Below are 17,409 nucleotides of genomic sequence, written 5' to 3' on the forward strand. Positions count from 1 at the left end.
ATAAATGAACCCCTGATTTACAGCCGTCTTTAGGTACAGCCCCTCCTTGTTCCATGTTCACCCCTTCTCTCCTTTCTCTGCCCATAATAATGGACACGGTGTTTTTACGAGAGTACCAGACCAAACACTATTCACACTGCAGCACTGAGTCGGCACTAAATGGCTCCGTTCAGCTCTCTGCTATTAAACAGCTCATAAAAACTGGCCACACAACTGCTTGAGTCACACAGATGCAACTACACGGCTCCTGATCCCAGCGTGATGCGGTTTGACACAGCTGGCTTTGCCTATTTGCCATCTAATGCATGATGGTTAGGTATCTAAAATGACCTGAATTAACTATAACCAAGTCATAATTACACTTGGGTATAAGCGTGCCGGACTTCAAAGCTTATTACATGACTAAATAACATGAACACATGAACAAATAAATAAATGCAACACTGATTTTAGTTTCAATTATTTCATTATATAAGAAGAAAGACATACAAGGTCCAGTGTGAGTCAAAGGGTCACGTAAGAAAGTATTTGACCAATCAGAATCAAGTACCCCAGAGAGCTGTGCAATAATAATAATGATTATTAGCACCTTCTCTGAGAGTTGTGGCAATTCAGGTTCTTTCCCACCCTGCTTGCTTTCTCTTTCTTTGCTTTTTCTTTCAGTCTGACACACTGTGAGTGAAGGATATCAAATTCCCCAGAAAGCTCTCGGACAGGTGAGCGCTGCTTTGGGTGACCTCCATCTCTCACATTACGGTGCTAAACTGCAACTCCCTGGTGTTCTCGATTACACGTGCGCACACACACACACACACACACACACGCACAAAGACACGCACACAGGTGTGATCCTTACACATCATTCTGTTTTTGTTGTCAGAGTATCATACATCACTAAGGTCAAGAGTATTAAATTCCAGTGCCTTATCATACAAAAATGTTTATATATATATATATATATATATATATATATATATATATATATATATATATATATATATATATATATATATATATATATATATATATATATATATATCATGCCCACCAAGTTAGCATTTATTTGATAATTAAAATACAGTAAAAACAGTAATATTGTGAAGAATTATTACAATTTAATATTGTTTTCTGTTTTACTAATACTGTTTTCTATTTGAATATATTTTAAAATGTAAAATAGTCAGTGTCACATGATCCTTGAGAAATCACTCTAATATGATGATTTGCTGCTCAAAAACCTTTCTAATTATTAATGTTGTAAACAGTTGTGCTGAATAATGTAGATTTTTTTTTGTGGAAACTTATTTTTTAGGCTTATTTGATGAATAGAAAGTTCGAAAGAACATCACCAACCCATGTAACCAGTTTAATGCATACTTGCTAAACAAAAGTAATTCATTTTAAACAAATCTGTATAATCTAAGCACTTTTGTAATACCTGTCACTTTCTGCGCATTTTATATTATTAACATAAAACTTAAAGACCTCGTGTTGCCAATATTTTGATCAATAATATTAAATATTTTCACTGCTTATGCTTTAGTAGGAATTTGATACTTCATTGTGAGCCAATGTAAAGAGGTATTGGTATAATAATATTATTTTTATATCACATTAATCTAATAGACACATTGAGCAAAACCAGTCCTGTTGGACTCTCGGTGGGTAGTTACTACACACAAAATACCAACAAAAGATTCTAATGTGCACCTCAAGGAGCCAGTATATAATTACCTGTCTGCAACAACCACACGTTTGAAAGACAACAGCAGCTTTACAAAGTGATGGAAAAACAAATCAGAAGGAAAGCAGAGAAAGAGTAAGTGGGGGAAAAGAGAGGAAAAATAAATAACAGAAAGTTGATCTATGTAATCATCCCTAGATAGGACAACCGTGCTATTGTGGTCAGACTGGAACACTAGTGCTGAAGTGAAACCTCAAACAGTTTTCATGGGCTTTTTAACATGCTCTTATGAAGCACCTGCACTTTTCAGCTCTCACTGATGCATGAAATGAAACTGACACATTCATTTTAAAGAGAGACTAAGGATTTTTTTTTGCCCCACATTCAAAAGACAATACGTTTAGCATATAAACAGACAAATAAGAGGAAGAGTGTTGCATTCAGAAATCGTAGCATTGTAATCGTAGCACTTTTAGATATCAGAAATGAGATATTTCTTCCTTTACCTGCAGTGACTCAGAAGTTAATACTTCTGTGGTTCTCCTCTATCTCCATCAGGGTTATGTAACACCAAGAGGTCAGTGTGTGTGTGTGTGTGTTCCAGGTGCAACCATTCATTTCTGTCAGTCACACTATTGTGATATAGGTGCAGTGCAATGGCCAGGCTGGATATCACTGGCAAATGTTATTTAGGACAGATAATTCACGACAAAAAAAAAAAAAAAAAAAAATGAGTATAAAGGAACAACATTGTATTATGAAAAATATTCGTCTATAATACAAAAGTTCCGGTCCTGGCTTCTGATTGGTCGTCACCTGTTTACATACTTAGCAACTTCTTGCATAGATAATTGTGTAGTAGCGCTCTGGACAGGGATTTAACTTGAAGGAGAATTAATTTTCTTCACAATATAGCACAGTTTCTAGTAGCCTAGCCTATCCCATTGCTTAAATATAAAGTAACACATCCTTATCCGTTTTTCATAAAGAGACCTCATGAGTAAAGTGTTTTGGCGCCATCTGGAGGCTATAATGCAACACGCACGCACACAAAATAAGACTAGCACAGAAGTCTGACATAACAGGAGCTGTTTAATTGTGTGTATTTGAGAAAAGCATTGTTACAGGTCTGAATATAATATATTGTTCTGTATATTGTGTGGCAATGCCATTGTAACAGCATATATAATTTATAATAGTTGAGTCACATTGTGTGCAATATGTACCATATGCCATCACAACAGTCATTACGGGTAATGCATGCTTGGATACCTTAACTGCACTTTGATTTTTGCTAGTTTTATGCAGCAGCGTTGAACAAACATAGCGGACATAAACAAGTGCTGATGGTGTAAATCTTCTGGACACTAGTCATGGGTAGTTGACATGAAATTGAAAAGATGACATGAAGTTGTAACATGCTATGCTCCATGCTAACCATTTTGAACACAATTCTGCTGCATTTTGCTAATGTATTTGTAATTATTTTGTATGGATGCAGCATTTATAACCTTATTTCAGACCACATGGGATTTCTTTTGAAAATACATTAGTCACACCTTCATTTCAAATGATGTAGTTAGGCAAAAATGTAATTAAACATGTAAAATAAAAATGGAAAGTAGTAGTGAACAGTACCATGACTTGTCTTGCCTCAACATTAAACCACCAAAAGTTTATAGGGATTTTATGCATCAATCAACTGTTTTATCCAGTGTCATTGGTTGATGACATGCTGTTGAGAATAGTGCAGCTCCTCACACGGAAATATAAAACGACTTGTCAAGCTAGTAATTCCAGTTTTAACAAACGCATAACCAGAACACATCTTAAAGAGCACATATTACATTCAAAACCTTAATAAAAACAACTATATTTGTTAGCATCATCAGCGGTGACCTTACCTATAAAATATACTAATTTTACATACAGAATCCTACAAATCCCTGTCATTTTGACAATGCGCCAAACAAATACATTTCTATAAAAATATCACACAAGTAGCTAACTTTGTACAATATCCCATAAATATCATTCTTATTAAGAAAATGTACAAGACTAAAGAATATTTCATTGTACTCTCAGTTAGTGCATTCCTTGAAGCCACAAAACAAACATTTCCTGTATCTGTCTTCCATTAATTCCCTGAATAAGGCTTGTTTTCTTTCTGATGACTTATATGGTATATATGAAGATGTTGTAATAGTTATGATTGTGAAAATGCTTTATTGCAAACAACATTGTGTTGCAACACAGACTCTGTATGGAGGTCAGCATCAGTTGCACAACCCACGTTGTGTTCAAGTTCTATCAGAGAACATTCAAGAGGATCATAGAGAGGATTCTTCTTTGTTCAATCTTCAATAAGGCATCATCACTTAAAATAAATATTCTTTGTTGGGTCATAAATATATATATATTCATATCATTCATATACATTCCATCATTCAGTGGGGATGTGTCATGCAGGGGGTTGATGGGAAATGTAGTCCTAACATTGATAAAGCAAGCAGGAGGTTGGGAATCTAAAAGCAAAGTTTCAGTGTCATGCAGGATTTTGGAAATTCTCCCGTCTCATTCAGAAGCGGAAACAGTCATTAGCTTCGTCTGGGCAGTCAAAGCTGATTCCTTCACACAAGGAGTCCTCAAAAAAAAAAAAAAAAGTGAGAGAGAGATAGAGATAAAGTTAAACTTAAATATAAGGAGTATCAGTATTGTTAAGTATCAAATTCTATAATATAAATAAAAAATACTGTCACTGTCTTGATAAAATATACAGGCCCCTTTAGATTTCAATTTAAAAGACAATTCAAACTACTTTTTGCATTAAAAAAAAGAAATATGCTTGCATTGTATTACTAGTATTTTACTTGGTGTAATAACTTATTTAAAGCTACACTGTGTAATATTTTAAGTAGATTTTTAGCAAAAAACACTTTGTTCTTTCAAAATTTTACGCTCTCATTAATGTGTAATCACTTCAACCAACTAATTACGTATTCTCGTAAGTGTATAATCAGCCATTTAGAATACATACGAGCGAGTCGCTCGAATGGCGGAAGCCATGTTGCGCATCCATCTTGAAAATACATTAGCCAAAGAGGGACATACCTGGAAATTCAAGCTTCGCCTTTCGCGTTTTTACACTCAGTGGCACCGTGACGACTGCGAGGAGGAGATTACTCGCGACTGCCGGCAGATTTGAAATAATACGGCCACCGTAGGAGTTAAAACGCGCTTGGAATGGGAGGGGCTAGAAAGTAATATCAGAGCCCGTCTACGGCGAGCCTGCTCACTCCCTATTAAGCCCTGTTGTACCGAATTTTAGTTGTAGTACCACCAGAGTTCCACTGGGGGCGATCGCCATGAGTGCAAAATGAATGGGAGTCAATGGGGCTAGACGGCTAAATTTGTCTCTTTCACCCGATTGCCGTTGAGAAATCTCAGATCTGATTGTAGATTTTGCAAGTTCAACATGGGTTATGGGTTGAAAGTTGAATGAACGAGTACTTATGTCCTTTTGAATTCTTACAGGCTGAGTTGTTGTTGTCCATAACACGCTAGCATTCTGCTAATGAACGCTGATTGGTCAGTGAAGGACTGATTACGACCAGAGATACCGCTTGATGGCATCGTGTCATCCGAAGCGGGACCAGAAACAAACCAAACGAAAACTCTTCTAGCACGTGTGTTTACCTGTGTCAGCTGTGTTGTCGATGCCTCGAGTGAAAAGAAAGTGCAGAGCGCGAAAGCACCAAAGTGACTGAAGGATTGCCGTAAAGCCGTATCTCTGGTCGTACATGTGTATGACGTCATTGACACTTTAAAAGACTTTTTAAAGCAAATAAGTGACTCTAAAAAATCTAACACCCAGCAATGTGTAATTTATTTGCATTTCCTTTCGAATACAACATTCAAATTACTAAACAAAAAATTATATCCTGAGAAAAGTGGTTTTTTATTGGTATAGCGCCATAGACCTCCATTCATTCTGCACTCGTCCTGTGAGCGCCCTCATATGGAATCAGAGAGGAACTGCAACCAGTTCAGAAGCTGGAAGTGTACTGAGAGTGAAACTTCTCGCCATATTAGACATTCTCTGGTAATATTCAGTTGGTAGTCATATACAATTTCACCACTAGATGGGAGTAAATCCTACACAGTGTAGCTTTAGGTATTTGAAAAGGTAAACAGAATTCTCTACAAAGACATGTCAATACTGGACAACCTGATATAACAAACACACATATAAAAACATGATTATGATCGAATCTTCCAACATAAATGCAGGTTATAAGAAAGCTGGCAGAAAAGACAACCAAGAATCAACATAAATGTTTGTGACATCACGCATATATTGATTAAATTTACTTACAGATGACTGCCAACCACACGAGACTGTGAGAACAGAGAGAAGGATGAAGGATGAAGGGGGAAGAGGAGAGACAAATATGGAGAAGACAACTGAAGCGCAAGGACAAATTTGCATGTTCAGAGTAAAACATGGACAAGGCATATTGATTCCTGAGGCACAACATCAGTTTGAAGAGACCGTTCACCCAAAAATGAAAATTAGGTCATCATTTACTCACCCTCATGTCATTCCAAACCCATAAGACTTTTGTTTTTTTGCAAGAAATAAAACATGTTGCTCTGCTCGCTTCCATACAATGAAAGCTAATGAGTAAGAATCCTATCTTTTTATTAAGCATGGTAATTTCACACGCAAATAGAACTCGAGAAGTTGAGAATTAAGGAAGTTTCTGTAATACAGCCTCAAATCTTTTTTGCAATTTGAATATGCAGTACTGTATGTTTTAAAAATGACTTTTTACTCAAGACATTTTTGGTCACCATTCACTTTCATTGTGTGGAAAAGAGCAGCTAAAATTCTCATTTTTTATGTTCCACAGAAAAGAAAAATCTTTGATGACAAAGGATGAGTAAATGATGACAATTTTCATTTTTGGAAAAACTATTACTGTAAGCACATTAAATATATTGGCAACAACTGACTGATTTTCTTAGGGAGAAATAATCCAAAAAAAGAAATATATATTTTGTTGTTGCTATAAAGATATGTAGGATAATGCCAATTAGAACTGTTAGCTTGTAAGTTATGGATATTGTATGGCCTGTGGCATTTACCCATACAGCAAAACAAATAAAAGAAGCTCAAGCTGAACAAGGAGTTAAGAACATGCTCTTACATAAAAAACAAGGAACAAAATAGAGGAGACTGCCAAACTGAAATTATTGCATGCATTTAGCACAAGTACTGGGTGTGACATTCACAGGTGATTCAGAACACCAGGGTGAGGGTGGGTTCATGTCAGGACATCACTGGGTCAACCGAGTCCATTTAATATCCCAGGGCTTCAGATTCTGACACTAACTTGGCTTTGCTGAAGCAGCAGCGCCCCGTCTGGTGTGTCAGGGAAGTGCAGGGCGGTGGGGGAGGGGGTGAGGGGCAGCCAGGACCGGTTGCCAGCGCTGTAGAGACGGGGCCGCTTAACCTGGTCATGACTGGAAAGTGGGGTGTAACTATTCCGCCTTAGCAGCAGAGGGGCAGAGTCTCGTCTGACTTTCCCCTGGTTTGAGATGGGAGAGACTGGCTGGGTTAAAAAGAGAGACCGCCTACACCAGGGGTGTCCAATCCTGCTCCTGGAGGGCCACTGTCCTGAAGAGCTCAGCTCCAACCCCAATTAAACACACCAGAGTCTTACTAGGCAGACTAGAAACTTCCAGGCAGGTGTGTTGAGGCAAGTTGGAGCTAAACTCTGCGGGACAGCGCCCCTTCAGGCCCGAGTGTGGACATCGCTGGCCTACACATATAGCTATCTTTAAAGACCTTTAGCACACATCTCAATAGCAAACAAGACACATCAGTCTTCAGTCTCCACAGCTCCAAGTATTCCCAAAGATAATCCACATTAATCAATATACACAGACTAAAAAGTATGATAAATTACTTCAGGTTAATATTCTAAAACATTAAACGTGTCTACAGCGATGAAGAATACACCACTAAAGCACAATGTCGTTCAATGGAGCGTTCGACACATGGATAAGCATTTAACTCACAACACAAACGCAGAGTTACATTACAACCACAGGCTGCTGAGACATCATAACTGTGATGTACACACAAAACTCTAAGCTGTATCATAACTGTACAAATATTCTTGTAAATCAACAACATATACAGGGGAAGGCTGAACCTCACTCTGATGAGGTGAATAAGCACGAGAGGAAGAAGATTTTTAATCAAACCATTTGACTGACAGTTTGATTAAACAACAGAGAACATAGTTTTAAGAGTGTTATGGGTTAACAAGTTACCATAGACAACAATTTTGACCCATCATTCCGTTAGAAATAACAAAAAATACAGTGTTTTTACAGTGACGCACTTAGAATCATTGTCCTTTAAGTATTAATATTTTGAATCAACTTTTTTAATATATATTTTCAGTTTTCAATCTGATTTTAATTTTGCCATGTGCTTTTGTCATTTTAACAGTTTATAGATAATATGTATAATTCAATAATGTTTTAGTTATTTTAGCATCTTATTCAGTTAATTGCAGAGGCAACATTTAAAAATTTCATTCATAATTTAAGTTTAAATATGATATTTAATTTTATTTCAGCTTTTTTATTTTTTTTAAATGAACGAAAACAATTTTTTTAAATTTTACACTGCTTACAGTAGAAGTCTATGAGGCAAGGCATACATGGTTTAAAAACACACGTGTTGTTAAAGAACTTGTAGCAGTTTTTCTGCAAACATATTATTTGAGCTGTAAAGTTGGAGTAGAGGTGGGACTATTGCTCCAGGAGGATGAATTAGTGTTTGAAATGAGTCAAAATTATTTCCTGTGGTAATTGACAGCACATCACAGATGCTGTAGATAGAGATTAAGTTATATTGAACCCAGAAAAATGCTTTAACCAAGGTTCTCCAAGCATCAAAGACAGCAAACATGCAGTGATGAAATTGTAATTCCCAATCAATAGAAAGCCTATAAGATATCAAAAGCTGTACCATAAGAAACATAGCATGTTTGTTTTGAAGTTTCAAAAACATTACTGAAGAAAAATTCTAATCTGAGAGATAAATGTGGCACCAATTATTTTAAAATGAATATTTAATAACCTCCATTAATATTTCATACTGAAAGAGAGAACACCACAGAGACAGATGTGGACTCACCAGTGGTCGGTCCCGGTGTGTATTCACTGCCTCCACATTCAGATAAAACATTTCCACTTTGCAACCTAAAACATCATCCAAATTCGTTTGTGAACAGAATTTCCACGTGCATGTTGGTAAAAGTGAGGAAACAACTGTCCAACCCACCATAGGCAACAGGAGTGAGCTTCATGACAGTGTGAAGGGGACATTTCAAATAGGGGAGATCATCTGAGACAAAATATAAAAATAGGTTTCAGTTGATGTACATTTCTGTTGTTGCATATTATGATATATATGGTCTTGAATAAAGATATATAATGGTCTTATTGAAATGATATGATCTTGTTGTAATTGTGGTTTAAGGTGAGATAAAAATATAACTGTGTGTATATATATCTATATCTATATCTATCTATATATATATATTTATATATATATTAAGCCAGGGACACTTGCAAAGATTAGGCAGTTTTTTGAGTGTTTTAGCATTCTTTTCAAAATGCAAATGCATCTTGCCTGCACTCTTGTCTAAGAAATAAGCTAGTAGGCAGCGCATAACCGCCTGATGGCAGACAACTAGTACATTGCCTTGTCTCTCAAGCTCCATAATCACAGGCTCCAGTCGCTGAACCAGGTCCATATATGACTACAAGAAAAGAAAGCATTTTGATACACTCTGAAATACTTTTGAAATATGTCTCAGAAAGACACACTCTGAAGAACTTTAACAAAGTAAGAAGTTCATGACATGCTGTACCTCTCCTCCTGGATATCTGTAGTGGTACTTGTCCTGATCCCTTAAAGCAAACTCTTCTGGGAATGTGTTCTGGATCATTTCATAGGTCATCTCCTCACATACACCCTGTTTCAGAGCAAAACTTGATAATGAATGAACATACAATACATCTAAACTGCATGTAATCTCCACTGAGACCTGGGCATACTAACAGCATCTATCTCATTGAGGATTTTCCACTGCTCATAGGGAACTCCCAGCTCCTCGGCTGTCTGGATGGTTCTCCTTAACTGGCTGGTCCAAACCTTCAAGTCAGAGAGCTTAATATGCTCCTTAATGAACCCACGCAGGGCACTCGCAAACTACACGCAAAGGAGAGAGAAAGTTAAGCATCTTCTGATGAATAACTACTATAAAGGCAGCAATGAATGAGTTCAGACCTGTCTGCCCCGGGAGGAGAGTTCAGCGTCTCCTCCGATGCGGCCCTGGACGTTGTGCTCGCTTTCTCCGTGCCTGCAGAGGTAGATGGAGTGCGAGTGTACGTGGATGTTCATGAGGTAGTAGACAATCTTGCTCTGGATGTAGTCCTGAACACGGTTTACCAGGAACCGGCGGCCCACGTTCATCACCTTGATGAAGGACAGGTCTCTGGAGAAAAAAAAAGGTAAATTTTAAGATCGTCTTTTCCTGATCATAACGTTCAAAGTGCCCTTGTTATGCTTTTTTGGATATTACCTTCCATTTAGTGTGTAATACAGCTGTTTGTGAATGTAAAAGGTCTGCAAAGTTTCAAAGATCAAAGTGTTATTGTTTCCCAAACGAAAGAACCGACTCTGAACTGCCTGAAATGAGTCGTCACTCGTCAGTAACTCCAGTCTTACTTCCTGCACAAACCTATGTAGGTTTATAACAAATTTGCATACTGCCAGCCTATGGTCTTCATTGGCTGCCCACAAACAACATCTACCTGACCTAGAGGAGACCTGGAAGAGTTTTGTTTGTGTTGTCGACATGTCGAGAAGACGCTGTTTTCTGCTATGCGAAAGCAAATCCACTTTGCATGCACTTCCAAAGGATGAGGACTCGTATTGATACGGTAAAGACCTCCAAAAACAAAATTAGGAACCTTTAAAATAGCGAAATTGTCGCAATTTGAAGGAAAAAATAGATAGAAGATTTATTCCAAAGAAAATGTATGTACATTCAGATATGCCAAAATAATGTTTGATTTTCGAATCATTCTTACTTTTCATATTCATCAGGATCTAGTTGTTGGTAAGTGACTTTATAACATTCGATGCGTTTCAGGAAATCATCCATGACCCTCTCTCTGTGTCTTTCTGGATAATCTGGACTTGAAACCTTGACTTCCTGAAGATACAAAAGGCACATAAGAGACAACTGTTGAGAAAATAATGAACAATAATACTGCTATGTTGCTGTACTTATTATACCATCAGTTTAATGAAATGCAAACCAAACCAAACAACATACCAGGATGTTTGCAGCAATAACCTCTGGATCATCACATACTGACTCCACAAAAAACACCTGCAAACGTAAACACACAGAAATAGGAAAATGATAATCACATATCACAAAGATAACTTATCTTATTTTTAAATTGTGCATATGGCTACCTTGAATGCATTTTCCTGTACAAAATTTAATATAAGATCCCGCCTCTCCCGGGTTGTGTTTGTGGCATCAAATACCTAAAAAAAAAGAAAAAAAGAATGATGACCATGTAACATGATTATCTATGTATATGTAACCCCTTATTAATATTCTTAAAATTAATAACACTCCACACTACATTGTAGTAAATAATTGATGTGAAGAACACAGAAAAAGGTAAAACCTTACAGCTATTTGTCCACCTTCCTCATTAAAGTAGGTCTTGACATCTTGCAGTGCCACCAAGGCACATTGTCTATTTGGGATGCAAATATAGTCATAACATTTTTTTTTTAATTCAACAGTTCTCAGGAAAAACACAAACTGTCCTGTAAATGACAGGATGTTACCTTCAGGAAATGCCTTAATCCTTCTGCCATCATATTAGTCTAACAGGCTTACTTTAGTCACATTAGTTTCTTGGTTATATATATATATTATTATTACATATACACTATTAACACTGTAAAAAATATTGTGAACTTTTCTACACAGGACATTATATGAAAGTAAACTTCTCTTTTCATGTTCCACAGAAGAAAGAAAGTCTAACAGGTTTGGAACAACATGATGGTGAGTAAACAATGACACAACTTTCATTTGTGGGGGGAACTCTTCTATTAAATCACACATAAAAGATATAATCCTACTTCCGTATCTTCATGGCTTCCTCATTGTCATGTCTGAAGAAATCATATGACTTGTATGCTTTAACTGCTTCCCTCCGGTACACACCAAGGTTAAACACTGCACAATAAACCAATAAACAAGGAATGATGGTTAATCTCCACATTGTCACATTCTTGACCAGTTTTTGCACAACTGTAATGCATCATGGTGATATCACTCTGTATGTAAAGATGTAAAGTAAGTTACAGTGACACTTTAAACACTTGTATTGTGAGTCATGATGCACTCGAGAGATTGAGTTGAAAGAAGCCATATTATGCCCTTTTTACCATGTCCTGGTTTTGTTTTTGGGGTCTACTAGAATAGGTCTTCATGACTGAATGTTCAAAAAACACATTGTTATTTATATATATTACATTGTTACAGCACCCCTCTTCCCAGTCTGTCATTAACGCTACTTATTTCCCATCTCTATGAAGCCCTCCTACCAAAAAGCACAATGTGCTCTGATTGGTCGGCTGGACCAGTTTATTGTGATTGGTCAACCGCTTCGAGTGTGTTTCGGAAATGTCACGCCCATTAACATAACCGCAAGTTTCAGCTTCTCGGGTGTAAGCACTAGCACTTGGGCTGAATCCTATATCGCATACTTCCCTACTATGTAGAAGGCGAAAAAACAGTATGTGACAAAAGTAGTATGTTCGAATTCAAAGTACTCATAAAATAGTAGGCAAAAAGTACCTGGATAACCTACTTCTTCAGTGTGCATACAATGGACCCCATGAGGCCACGGGAGAGAATTTGTGAATGGCAATGAAGCGACGTAACTGACGCTGGTAGGTCACATGATAATGACAACATGGCATATTCATATTACACCAGACATACTATATAAAACATACGTTTTAGCGGTCGTGGAGAAATTCAAAATAAGTACCTACTCAAGAGATTATGTGATTTCGGACGCAGCCCTGGACATGGCGAAAACACACTATTAAAGCAACTCAACCAGGCCTTGACCTTTTTTGCGTTTAACTATTTAAACGAGGGATAAATTGTGATGTGTACATTCCCAGAAGGAACCTCAAGACTACAATCGAGGCGTTTCAGGGAGGTCAGAATCACTGCTTACTGATCTGAGAATAACTCCCTTTTCAGTGACTTTGTAACTTTGCAGACCTTATTCATGCTCGAACAGCAACATTACACACTAAAGAAAGTTCAAAATGTAAAAAAAGCATAATAGGTCCTCTTAAAATGTGTTGGTTGCCAATGCAAGTTCAAATTTAACCTCTTAATAGACTATTGATAGAAATGATCAGCTGAGAGCTAAATGGAGCATTTAAAATAGGAGACAGGTGATATTTATAGTGAGCGTCATTTGACATGTTGCAACTGTCTAAATCTAGCTACCCACTCACCCTTTGTGGGAACTCCTATCCAGTTAAGGTAGCGTGTGAGCTTCTTCGACATGTATGTTTTGCCTCTGGCAGGGAGACCGATCATGACAATTAATGTGGGGGAGTTTGTCATGTAAGACGCCCATGCTGTGGTCAGACAAAAAACAGACAGACAGTGTCAACAGCACATCATGGACTGGAGGAAGTTAAGATCTCCAGTACTATCAATTATAATCTGCCAAATATAAAATACTAAAATTTCACATACCAACACCAACTGCATCTGCACCAAAAATTACATAAAATCAAACAACACAATTACTTTATGCCTGATGCATGTCAGAATGTATGAGTTTATGTTTGCACGTTTGTGGTTTATGGTACTTTCCACTACAATAAAAAATGGGACCTGAATCTCTGAGACTTTTGACACCTTGTAAAAAGGTCGTAATTTGTTTCTTATGATCACCAAGGCTGTTTTTTATTATTAAATATACAGTAAAAACAATAATATTGTAAAATAATTTTACAATTTGAAAAATTAATATTTTAATAAGTTATTTAAAATGTAAATTATTCCTGTAATGGCAAAGCTGAATTTTCAGCATCATTACTCCAGTCTTCAGTGTCACATGATCCTTCAGAAATAATTTTAATATGCTAATTTGCTGCTCAAGAAACATTTCTTATTGTTACAAATGTTGAAAACAGTTGTGCTGCTTAATATTTTTGTGGAAACTGTGACAGATTACATTTTTCAGAATTATTTGGTGAACAGAAAGTTCAGTAAAACAGCAATTATTGGAAATAGAAATCTTTGTCTTTACTGTCACATTTGATCAATTTCAATGTGTCATTTTTTTAAGAATATGGAGCATTAAATTTCTTTCTAGACATTTGTTAAACAAACAGACATCTGCCTGGATCTTCTGCCAAGATCTAGGTATGTTTTTTTCTTTCTCAAAGGATAAAAAAAAAATACCACATGCAAATTAAATCCCTGGATTTTTTGTTTAATAATGAACATATTAGGTATGAAGAAAACATTACCAGTGTTGGGTAAAGTTACTTTAAAAAGTATTGCTTTACAATATTGCATTACTCCCAAAATAAGTAACTAATTCCGTTACTTAGTTACTTTTTATGAAAAGTAATGCGTTACATTACTTTTGCGTTACTTTTTCTCACCTGGGCTGGGCTTGCTTGTTTGTTTTTTAATAACAACAAAATAAGTTCTATTTTTGGCAAGATGTTAAAGGTGCATTGTGTAATATTTAGGAGGATCAGTTGACAGAAATGCAATATCATATACATAACTATGTTTTCAGTGGTGTATAAAGACCTTACTTAATGAACCGTTATGTTTTTATTACCTTAGAATGAGCCATTTCTATCTACATACTTACACTGAAATGTGCCGACATGTTTCTAAAGTAACCCAAAACGGACAAACGCGTTTCGTTACTATGTTGTTCTTCATGCAAAGAAGCTTTCTAAAGTCAGCGAATAAAAACACTGACACAATGATGAACAAGTAACAATAATATTCGCAATAACATCGTTTTGCTGAATAATAAAGTAAACAAAATGTCTTAATTTATCTTTGTAGAAAAACCTCATTGCTGAACTGGCTACTCTCTGCTCTCTCAGACGACGACATCTTTTCCTGATGGCCACCGTAACTTTTGTTGGTTAATAAAGTGAGATTAAATACATAAAGAATATTTGTGTCATTTAATTTAGTTACTTGTAAAAGTTTTGCATACAATTCTAAGATTGCATTTTACTGTTTTAATTTGTTTTGAGGAATACTGAATGTTTGTGCAAGTTCTACCAGTATGCATGTTAATTTAGTCTAGAACTAAAATAACCATCATGTTTACACACCTCACTTTATTTCTCTCAACATGGGGACAGTAGAGCTGTCCGTCAATGAATGTGAAAGTAACTAGTGTTACTTATTTGAAAAAGTAACTTAGATATTTTGTTGTAAATTGAAAAAGTAATGAAGTACTTTACTAGTTACATGAAAAAGTAATCTGATTATGTAACTCAAGTTACTTGTAATGAGTTACCCCCAACAATGAGCATTACTAGGCCTACCTCATGTCAGCAATTTGATGACTGGGAAAAAAAACCTAAACAAATGTGCCTCTACCTTGATCTGCAATTTGAAACCAGCATAACAGAGAATGCATATCTAAATAAAGGAAAGCACATAAGGTATATTTCTAATCTAGACCGACAGTGAACTTCTGTTTTGCAGCCTCAATGACAGCTGCCACTATAACAAGGGCAACTGTGATATGATTCATGCTGTCGATTACATTTACTGGGCCAGGGACACAACTGTTATGGGAAACATTCTCATCAGCTGAAAAGTACCTTAAACCCAACTAACCAAACCAGCTGACCACGTTATTCAAAACAACATCTTGTGGAATGTGAAAGCATATTCATGTTGTGTAACTTACAGCATTTCTTCTCTTGGCCTCTGATGGGCTCTGATTTCTTGGCTTCAGCAGAACTGGTTGAACCAGCCTCCTGCTGCAGCCACGCAGACATACTGAATCTGACAGACTTAATCACTCGCTTGCTCTTCTTCCTGCTGTAAAAACACTGAGCACCTGCAGAGAGAAGGGGGAAAAACTGCGAAATAAAGACATTATACGCAACCTACGTTAGTGAAGACGACGTTAAGGGTTTATTAAAATGAAAACTAATGAAAATTGAAAACATTTCCCCTATACAATTATGCTCTACTCGGTGACATGCATTTTTTTACTCTCGCCTCATCGTCATTTTCTCAGTCATCCGCAGCGCAGTAACAACAAATGTCGCGCTACGTCACAACAGAGAAGAGGATGCTGAGGACACATTACGTCATAAACGTAAACAGAGGGTTTGTCAACAATCAGTCACTGATGGTCTAATCCACACGTGTATTACATCGGAGAATCAATATATTAAACAGACACATTTAAAGCACTATGACTATTAACGTGACACGTAAAACGTGTGACCTTACTGCGTCCTAATAAGTTAGTCACCCCTTCAACCTCGGGGGTCCGTATTTTATCCTGTATCCGCCGGTCCGACCGGCAGGTTCAATGTCTTTGCGCGGGCCGCAGGGTGTCTTTGCCTCCCAGCCGGTTTTGCACTTGATAACCTTCCATGGCAACCAGCGCCAAGCGCGTGAGTGAAGGAGTGTCTCTACGTCACCTTTTACTTACCGTAATACCTGCAAAAGAATGACAGCACGTCCGTCTATGTAGACTGAAGCTCAGTTGAGTTTAAAGGGAAAGTTCACCCAAAAATGAAAATTGTCATCATTTCCTCACCCTCATTTTGTTCCAAACCTGTACGAGTTTCTTTCTTCTGTTGAACACAAAAGAAGATATTTTAAAGAACGTTTGTAACCAGACAGTCGACGACACCGTAGTAGGAAAAAAAATAACTATGAATGTCGATCGGTGCCATCAACTGTTTGATTACCAACATTCTTTAAATATCTTCTTTTGTGTTCAACAGAAGAAAGAAACTCATACAGGTTTATAACAAAATGAGGGTGAGGAAATTATGACAACATTTTCATTTTAGGGTGAACTATCCCTTCAACCAAACAGTACCGCGTGCTCGATTCCTCTCAGTGACTCGACTCATTTGAATCACCCATTTGTTCATTGGTGAACTAATTTGTCCAGTCAGTGGTCCCTTTTTCGATACTTTCCTATAACGTTAAAGCCACAAGAGGTTTTTATAATAATATAGAAAAAGACAGCTAAAATAAATATAAGAATTAAAAATGTTTTAATAACGCTGATTCGTAATTTACATATTAATCATCATTAGTAATTGCTTGTATGATTGATTCATTCAAAAGATTCGTTCACAAACGAAATACAGAATATACAACGCTTGCAGTATAAAAAGTACAGCAGTAAAATCACTGAATCCACACTTTTCCATTAATGATAACTCAATGAAAACAATATAAAACATTATTTTTGGGTGGCATATTTATGGCCAGGAATCAAGATTTTCTTTGAGTCGTCAGAAACACATTAGAATTAAATGGTATTGA

General features: G+C 36.7%; 1 protein-coding gene across 7 annotated transcripts; it reads right to left on the reverse strand.

Annotated features, from left to right (window-relative positions):
• Positions 1 to 2,757: 2,757 nt before the first annotated feature.
• Positions 2,758 to 16,662, reverse strand: pfkfb2b (6-phosphofructo-2-kinase/fructose-2,6-biphosphatase 2b). Of its 7 annotated transcripts, none has more exons than XM_081358339.1 (16): positions 16,354 to 16,568; positions 15,800 to 15,952; positions 13,347 to 13,472; positions 11,946 to 12,042; positions 11,485 to 11,551; positions 11,259 to 11,333; positions 11,113 to 11,169; positions 10,865 to 10,989; positions 10,059 to 10,266; positions 9,831 to 9,980; positions 9,640 to 9,744; positions 9,399 to 9,528; positions 9,048 to 9,110; positions 8,901 to 8,965; positions 6,060 to 6,082; positions 2,758 to 4,328 (listed from the first exon to the last, which is right to left on the reverse strand). In XM_081358339.1, the coding sequence occupies exons 2-16, from the start codon at positions 15,888 to 15,890 to the stop codon at positions 4,259 to 4,261; spliced, it is 1,452 nt and encodes a 483-aa protein (XP_081214465.1). In that variant the 5' UTR covers positions 15,891 to 15,952; positions 16,354 to 16,568; the 3' UTR covers positions 2,758 to 4,258. The 7 variants fall into 7 exon arrangements, with proteins under 7 accessions (XP_081214465.1, XP_081214462.1, XP_081214461.1 ...); XM_081358336.1 differs by lacking the exon at positions 6,060 to 6,082 and adding an exon at positions 7,081 to 7,275 and having other exon boundaries at positions 2,764 to 4,328; positions 16,559 to 16,662; XM_081358335.1 differs by lacking the exon at positions 6,060 to 6,082 and adding an exon at positions 7,081 to 7,275 and having other exon boundaries at positions 2,764 to 4,328; positions 16,354 to 16,506.
• Between the last annotated feature and the right edge of the window lie 747 nt (positions 16,663 to 17,409).

This window comes from Scardinius erythrophthalmus, assembly GCF_964197995.2.
Source record: "Scardinius erythrophthalmus genome assembly, chromosome: 25".
NCBI classification, from domain to species: Eukaryota; Metazoa; Chordata; class Actinopteri; order Cypriniformes; family Leuciscidae; genus Scardinius; species Scardinius erythrophthalmus.

Coding starts and splice junctions, on each gene's coding strand:
- pfkfb2b (XM_081358341.1), bottom strand. CDS start 15,890: ATGTCTGCGTGGCTGCAGCAGGAGGCTGGTTCAACCAGTTCTGCTGAA. Junction 9,981..10,058: donor TCTCCTCCCGGGGCAGACAG/GTCTGAACTCAT, acceptor CTTTGCGTGTAG/TTTGCGAGTGCCCTGCGTGG. Junction 4,329..6,059: donor CGTGTGGTTGGCAGTCATCT/GTAAGTAAATTT, acceptor TTTTTTTTTGAG/GACTCCTTGTGTGAAGGAAT.